The sequence below is a fragment of the Haplochromis burtoni genome, unplaced genomic scaffold (assembly GCF_018398535.1).
Source record: "Haplochromis burtoni strain Fernald_Lab_line unplaced genomic scaffold, NCSU_Asbu1 Contig_227, whole genome shotgun sequence".
NCBI classification, from domain to species: domain Eukaryota; kingdom Metazoa; phylum Chordata; class Actinopteri; order Cichliformes; family Cichlidae; genus Haplochromis; species Haplochromis burtoni.
The window spans coordinates 975721-984374 of NW_024582588.1; the positions used below are offsets into that span (position 1 = coordinate 975721).

The 8654-nt window shown below is 38.1% G+C and overlaps 1 protein-coding gene across 6 annotated transcripts in view; it reads right to left on the reverse strand.

The window, feature by feature from the left end:
* LOC102300963 (Na(+)/H(+) exchange regulatory cofactor NHE-RF3-like) overlaps positions 1-8391 on the reverse strand; it is a 19852-nt gene extending 11461 nt beyond the window's left edge. The window contains exons 1-5 of one of the 6 annotated variants that reach the window (XM_005937121.2): positions 8184-8391; positions 6341-6366; positions 3963-4005; positions 3670-3869; positions 1057-1128 (exon numbers count right to left, since the gene is read on the reverse strand). In XM_005937121.2, the coding sequence (XP_005937183.1) occupies positions 1057-1128; positions 3670-3869; positions 3963-4005; positions 6341-6366; positions 8184-8220 (378 nt within the window). In that variant the 5' untranslated portion in view covers positions 8221-8391. Of the gene's footprint in view, positions 1-1056; positions 1129-3669; positions 3874-3962; positions 4025-6340 lie in introns of all 6 variants that reach the window. The other 5 variants (XM_042226783.1, XM_005937122.2, XM_042226782.1 and 2 more) reach the window with 5 other exon arrangements.
* Positions 8392-8654: the final 263 nt, after the last annotated feature.

Genomic DNA, 8654 nt, shown 5'->3' on the forward strand with positions numbered 1-8654 from the left:
ATTATGTGGTATGGTGAAATAGGTTGATGATGAAAAGCTTAACAAAGTCTGTTGGTGTTTTTTTGTTTAGTTTCTTTATTTAATGCTGTCACACTTTGTTTTGTCATTTAACTAAGAGCTTTGGGTTTCTGTCCACCAAGACCTTAAAATGCTTGTAATTTGAAATTTCTGCAGAAAGTGGGTTTAACAGTCAAATGCAGAGCAAAATTAATGCTGCAAATATGAGGATCTAAAGTAGGTGTCTTTCAGAAATAAAGTTTCAGTACCTTGACTAGTTTAAACAGAGAAATAAAAACCCTTCAAAGATACATACCTGAGTTAAATAAAATGGCGTCAGTGGCTTGCTAGCCTCACGTTAACCATAAATTGTTATGTAAACAACATGTAACTGTGCAATGATGGGACCACTGTTTCAATTTGTGTTTGTTTTGTTTTTCCATGTTATCCCTCGTTGTTAAGCACCTTGTAAAATTTCTTCTGATAACAGAGCTATAACCCTAATGGAATAGCCAGGAATCAAATCTCCAATCTTCCAATTGGTAGAGGACTAATTGTTACCTCCTGAGCTAAGCTGCCAGAGATGAAATGTTGAAAATTTGGGAGGGGAGGGGGGCTAAAGTAAAATATAGGACTAAAATATAGATTTTCAGAAGCCTCAACCTGTAGTTGATAGTAAATATGACATGTGAGCCAAGAAGTGCTCACCCTTTAATTCTTTTCTGAGGCCGTCTCTCAAAAAAAAAGAAAAGAAACTGCCTTTGTGCAAAGGTTTAAAAAAAAATTCATACACTTATACACACATCTGCAATGTTAACTTTAATTCCTCAGCAATCAACAACTATTTCGGGAGAGGTTGGAAAGTTCCTCATCGTCAGTATTGTCAGTATGTGTAGTAGCATTAGAACATGAGATTGTTGCTGGCTGTCACTGTTTTAAGAATAGCTGCATTTAGTCTTGATCTAAATGATGTTAATCACTGAGCATTATGATCACTGGTTACCAATAAGACATCAGATTTGAATAAAACATAGTTGTGTGAAAGATCAGTTCTCATACCCATTCATACTCTTCCCTCTTCAGCACCAGAAGAAATAGGTGTAAGCCACATGACTGGATCTGTCTCACAACCTGTTAGATAATTGCAGAGAGATAATCATAGACACATTATAAACTTACTCTTTTTCTGTATGGCAGAGTCATCCATTAAAACAGTTTAAGCCTGTCCTAATAATGTTTTTATCAATTATTCCATTTTACTTCAGACTGAATTTCAAGGTAGACCCTACAATAATACATAAAGAGAAAAACCCAACAATCATATGACACCTTATGAGCAAGCACTTTGGTGACAGTGTGAAGGAAAAACTCCCTTTTAAGAAGGAAGAAACCTCCAGCAGAACCAGGCATAGAGAGGGGTGGCCATCACCCAACCGGTGAGAGAAGGAAGAAAGGATAGAAGACATGCTGTGGAAGACAGCCAGAGATTAATAACCTTGTGTTGCTATACTCAGGGGGTGGAGCAGGGTATCACCTAATTGGAAACTTGTTGGTTCAATTATTCGCTACACCAGTATGTGTCCAAAGTATCCTTGGGCACTGAACCCCTGGTTGCTCTCCGATGCATCATCGGAATGTGAATGCTAGATACTTTAAAAAGCACTTAGGTAGAAAGAGAAAAAAAACTGCATGAGCCGTGGGGCATGTTTTATACACGTATCTATCTACACATATCACTTATACCTAAGTGGTTTCTAAAGTATCTAGCATTCACATTCCCTTTACATCCACTCCCCAAAGCGTCTCAATTGGATTTAGATCAGGGGAACGTGCAAGATGGTCCAAAAGAGTGATGGTATTCTACTGGAAGAAGTCCCTTGTCCTGCAGGCATTGTGTACTGTATCATTGTCCTGTTGAAAAGCCCAGTTGTTACCACACAGATGAGAGCGCTCAGTCATGAGGGATGTTCTCTTCAACATAGCCAGCAGCTGTTTGACGCCCCTGCACCTCCTGAAGCTCCATTGTTCCACTGAAGGACAAAGCACCCCAGACCATTATGCTGCCCCCTCCACTGTGGTGCATAGAAAACATCTCTATCTGTTTGTCATGCCAGTAATGTTGGAAATCAGGACCATCAAGGTTAAATTTTTCTCATCAGAGAATGAAACTTTCTTCCACCTTTTAATGTACCATGTTTGGTGTAAAGTCCAAACGGTCAGTTCTGTGGCGTTCAAGGAGACAAGGCCTTTGAAGACGTTTTTTGTTTTTGAAGCCTTTCAGTCTCAGATGCCGTCTGATGGTTATGAGGCTGCAGTCGGCACCAGTACCAGCCTTAATTTGGGTCCAGGTCCAGTGTCTTGACGGACAGCCAATTGGATCCTCAAGCTCAGTGCTGGTGAAATTTTCTACTTGACATTTTTGTTCCATAACCCTCAGGATCATTTAAGAAATTCCAAACGACTGTCTTACAGCGTCCCACCTAAGCAGCGATGACGCACTGTAAGACACCCTGCTTCTGCAGTTCGACAACCCGGCCACGTTCAAAAAGGGAACGTTTTTTGGTTTTTTTTGCTTTTGCCATTGGAACTTCCTGACAGTGTGACTACCTGAGAATGGGACAATGAATCCACATTTTTGCACAGAATTGGCCTTTTAAAGGCATGTGGTCCTAAACTTTTGATCAGCTGTAAAACAGCCTGTTTCAATTTAATTCTTGTTTTCAATATATTGCATGGTCAAAAAATGTTTCTTCTTGTTGCATGCTGAAGCTCAACTTGGAACCTTGTTAAGATCCAACCTTGCAAAATATGATTTTTTGCCATTTTTCAAGTGATCTTAAACTTTTGATTGGGATTAACTAATATTGACCTCTTACATACCCATATGGAAAAGATATATATACATCTTATAAAGTTTGTGTCTGTCTTGTGTGAAACTTATATGAAAAGCATACAAGAGTGAAAACAGATATAAGGTAACTTGAAAAATTATATAAATGAAACTTGTATGTTTTGGATGCTTACTAAAACAATATATGAAAGTAATGAGAAAGTGGCCACTTTCATGAGTAAATCATATAAGCCTTATATGATTCACTATATGAAGTAGGCCACATCTTATGCAAGTCTTTTACAAGTTTTTACTATTTCTTTTCCATATGGGATAGTATGTGACAATGTCAAACAATGTCAAATAATATAGAATTTATCACATTCTAAAGGATGGAAAGTCAAGAAAAAAATGTAATTGCAGTACAGCAAGTATGCACTGTAAGAAAGGACAAGCTATTTTGCAGAATGTCTGTTGTTTTAAAAAATGCAACACACAGCGGAAAATCCTCACCATGAAACCATCCTTCCATTTTCTTGAAAGCAAAATTATGGTTTCAGCCACTCATAACCTTATCTAGCCAGGCTCTTTGCCTTTCTCAGCTGGTACGAGGCAAGGAGGTCGTCAATACTCAGGTTTCACATCTAAACAGTTGGACAATTCAGAATCACTAACGATACTAAAATCCATGCCTTTGGCAGAAGGAGAGCATGCTAACTCTACAGAAGGCCCCTAGGAGGCTACAAACACCTGCTTGCTGTGAGTAAACATTGCTTGCTTTGAGTAACACAACTAACCACCATTGTACCCACTATCATATTGCACAAATTCTAGATACTAACCCTGCTAAAATCCATGTTGACCACATATTCCTCATTCACCTCCAGTACTCGATCTCCATCCTTGAGGCCACTGTGCTCTGCAGGACTCCATGGATCCAGATCTGTGATCTCAAAACCCTGGCTGTACATACACAGATGAAAGCCAAAGCTTTGGCCCTCTGAACGCTTCAGGTGGCACAGTCTCGGCACCACGCTTGGATCTGGCTTTGCAAACACAGGAAAAAAATTAACAACTAGTAGGAAGCGGGAGGGTATTATGAAATGTTTTGTTTGTAAAGATGTGTACATCTCACCAGGATCATCAGTCATGACCAGAGCTGGGTTGTCAATCCCTTCCTTTGGATTAAAGGTAAAACTGATGTAAGGAGATATTAGAGTCAATTTAAAACTCCAATTTTAAAAGCATACGATACAGTTTCATATAAAAAACTAGCACAGAGAAGGCCTGTTTACAGGAGAACATGCACCTTTTACAGAAGGTATATATGCATTTTCTTATGTTGACTATTTAACATAAGAGACACATCTAGTTACACTGATTAACAACAAGATTTATTATGTATAATATTCCTGTTCACTCCCAATTATAATATTGCTATACCAAATTGGACAATTCTGCATTGAAGTCCAATAGTGTCACCCATTGCAATGGTTAATGGACTGGTTCTTATATACAGCTATTCTAATCTACCTGAGCAGTCAAAGAGCTTTATACAACTTGCCTCATTCACCCAAACAGTTTATTATGCTTTTCCTACATAAGTGTTTTCTATCTAACATTCACACACTTGCGTGGGAGAACAACTTGGAGCTAGTGTAGCAACCCAGTGATATTCAGCATGCTGGAGCAGCCAGGGATCAAACCATCAACCTTCTGATCAGTAGATGACGTGCTCTATTTCCTGAGCTACAGCCACCCTTCACAGTCAATCTTTACATAGAGAAAGTGAAAAGTGAATCTTTGGGCTCCTCAGAGGAACAAAACAAAATCACTTCAATTGATTTCAATTCCATTTTGTTTGTGTTTCTCCAAATCGCAACAACAACCACCTAACGGTGCTTGAACCCAGTAGAAAAAGGTATCCTTTGAATATAGGTTACCACTCCTGGACTGTGCTGAGGAGAACCCCAGCCTCAGCATTCAAGTTTACCAAAAACCCACAGACACAGCTCAGTAGTCTTTGACTCACACCAAACACTACAACACAAACTTGGGGTGGTCAGGACTCTAACGCACCAACAGAGAACATTCCCTCAAAGGCAGAAGAAATAAATGAGGAAAGCACTTAACACATGGCACAACAAGACAAAACTCAGCTGAAAGGAGAAAGGCCAATCCTTTGAGGATGCCAGTGTTTATATTTTGAACACTGGCAGAGAAGACAGATGGTTTGAAAGCAGTAAAGGAGTCTATCTATGTCCATGATGAATGACCAACATCGAACACCAGTGGTGGCTTACAACACTAGCTGTCAGCCAACTACAATGTAATCTTGACATCACTGCCCTGTCACTTCAATCCACACCTTACCTCACGTGATCTTGATGGCTCACATAATGGGGCACTGGGGCAATGTTTCACAGATGGTAATCCATGATTTATTTTACACACTGGCTCATGTCATGTGATAATTTGCATATTAACCCTCAGAACCACCTCCAATGAGACATCTCCCAATGGAGCTTAAATACATGGGACTATTCATCAGTTGTTTTGTGACTAGAGATGGCTCTGACAAAATATCTTGAAAATGTTTTTAGACATTTTAGGGTAAGACTGAGGATGATATGAAAAAATCTGAAATGTTTAAGTTTTATTACGCACTCACACACATTAACTCTACATGACGGTAAAATGAAAATAAAATATTACCTTTGGTTATTACTGCGTTAAGTACTGTGTTTAATAATGGACTGTTGAAGTTTAACAGCAGCAACATTATTTATTCCAAATTTTATTTTAGTGTTACTGTCCATTGACTTGTGGAGAGAGATAGAAACACATTGTTACTAAATAATCATATAAGCTCAAGAAGGTGTCCGCCCTGTTACTCTTATAGTATAATACTCATAGTAAAATTACAGTAATGGTAACTCTTTGAACCCATAACAGCATGTTAAGAAGTAATGGCAAAAAAGGAATTTTGCTGAGGAGAACTCACTCGCTCACATTCACTTTTTTTTAGTTTAACAACTCTTGCCTCCACTAACATAGGAGGGGCCAGCCAGATACCAGTGGGGGGGATAGAGATGTTTTGGCTTCACTTGACTCAGGAGGTAGAGCGTCTACTAGTTGGAAGGTTAGTGCTTCAATCCCTGGCTGCTCAATTCACACGTTAGGCAGAAGAAGCATAGAAAAAGTCCTCAGGTGTTGTATAAAAACGAGTCAAAGTACTGCTATTCAAGAGACAGTCTATTTATCATTACCATTTGACAAGCTTTAGTCTCAGCAGGTGGACTAGTATTTATTTAGAGACAAATAGACAAATTTATTTAATTGCTGCATGATATTAAGGGTTTTCTGAATTGCAACAAGCAATCAAGTTGGAGACAAAAATCAGAAATAATGTATTTATTTAAGCACAACCTACAACAACATTTTGGAAAAAAAAGGCCGCTCATGTTCATCGCAAGGCATAAAAGATTCTAGTGGGTCAAAAGGAGAACTTACTGTGGATTTCTGTGCATTCTGGCCACCTGAAGGAGAAACAGTGACACAACATGTAGATACATCTGTCTTAGTTTGTGGATATAATGAATTCTCATTATATTATACACTTTTCAGGACAACCATGGCAAGCAGTACTTACCTTGTCATATCTAAAAACAGACATAAATAAAGACTTACCAAAGTCCCTCCTTTCATAGCATACATTGCATTACATTACATTACCGCCATCCTGTGGTCACACTTTGCTATTGTTGCTGTTTCAATCTGACTGGTGACTGTAGCTCTGTTATATGAGTGTGCCTGTCACCTGTTAACATTGACTGGAGCTGATTAAGCTGAAGGGCCAGCTGCTTTTTTTCTGGTGGTTTCAACATGTGCATTGTGAAAACCTCTGTCCTTTCACAGTAAACTGGTAGAAGTTGGTTTCAGTTGGTTGGTAAAAGTAGAATGGGAGGCAGACACTTCAGCTTTCAGGCCTCTTTTCTGTTGAACCAGCTCCCAATTTGGTTTCGGGAGGCAGACACCCTCTCTACTTTGATGATTAGACTTAAAACTTATGATAAAGCTTTGATACTGATAAATATAGTTTATCAATATTTGATGTTGATAAATAGAGTTCCCATTTTTGCTTGCTCATTGGGGTCATCTGATTGCTAAAAATTTCTCTTTATTAGTGTAAAACTTGAATTGAATTGAATCACAAAAAGAAAAAGAAAAAACACTCAGGCACTGGGAGAGCATGTAGTGCCACTCAAAAAAAAAAAAAAGAAAAAAAAAAGAAGCCCCAACTAGGAACCTTCAAGCAGCAGCACTAACCACTCCACCACCATGGCTATTCTGGCTGTATGAGGTGGCCAAACAAGGCCACACATTATATTATTTATGGTTTATTTTTTTCATCTATCACCTGCTATAGAAAGGATAACACAGCTTAACTTATCTTAACTCTTTTTTTATCACTAATAAAAACCCATCATCAATCATTATAAAGTTAGATTCATGATAATTAGTGAATACAATTTTTGTCTACCCTCTCCTGTCTGCTCGTTTTGACATGTACATGCTGTACTTGTTTTGCCACTGCATAGCTGGAAAACTGCATAGTTTCAACTGCATAGAAGCAAAATTTAATTCAAAAAGGAAAAAATGCAATATATGTCAGTTGTGTCCGTTGCATTGTGGCATATGAAAGCATAATAAACTAATTTTTAATACAAATGCAAGTTATTTCTCACATAAACATTGATTAAGCCAGTCACTGATTCTGGATATAGCATAAAGCGTGAAGGTCGGAATGTTGCTTGAACCCTTAAAACATTAACTTTTTTAATGTGCAAATGAGTACATTCTCATTCTCCGTTCTCTTTAATGCAATTCATTCATTATGTTTAAAGAAAGGGTAGTGGAAATGACCCCCCAGAAACATGGTCTTTTGTGTCAATATTTCACAATACTCTTCAAATCCAACTTTGTGTGTGTAGGTGTGTGCACACACATGCGTGTGAGTGTGTGCTCACACACAAAAATATCCTGCCTGTGGATTTATTTTTTTCAAATAGTGAAAGGCAATGTTTAACCAGGAAGAACATAGCTGAAGTTAGTGTGTGGTTTTATATTGACAGCAATATATACCATAGCATTTTGAAAAACACAATCCACCACAATGATAATTATGCATAAAACACTTACCGTAAAAAACAAAACAAAAGTAAACTGGCTTACCATCACTGCTATGACATTTCACACAGAGGAATTATGCCGTAACTAAGGAGTGCATGTTTACACATTTGAATATTCAAATCACGAACAGTCATATGTTTGAGAAGCAGAAAATAAACCCTACCTTTTAAGGACCTCATGAAGTTCTGTGTGCTTGGCATTTATATCTGCTCAGACTAAGGCACTGTGGATGGACAAGGTTCACAACAGACAGATAATAAAAACCTAAGATACTGACTGCTTTCTGCTTAGCCATAATGGTTAAACATTTACTCCATGACACGCCTCAAGAGGTCTGTGTGCAGAGTGTGATGCATTGCAATGGAAAAGACAACATAATGCACCTTTACCACTCTGTGGCACTGCTGTTCACTGTGGAGGACAAAATCAAAAAAATAACTCAAACCAAATAAATAAATTTGATTATTCCAAAGCAATACATCCTGCAACATGTTTTCAAATAAATTCTTGATTATCATTATATTTTATTATATAAAATATATTTTATTATATATTTTATTTTATTTAAAAAAAACACCCAGCACGCCCCTGCGGGCGGTTTATCCTTCAAGCTCGGGTCCTCTACCAGAGGCCT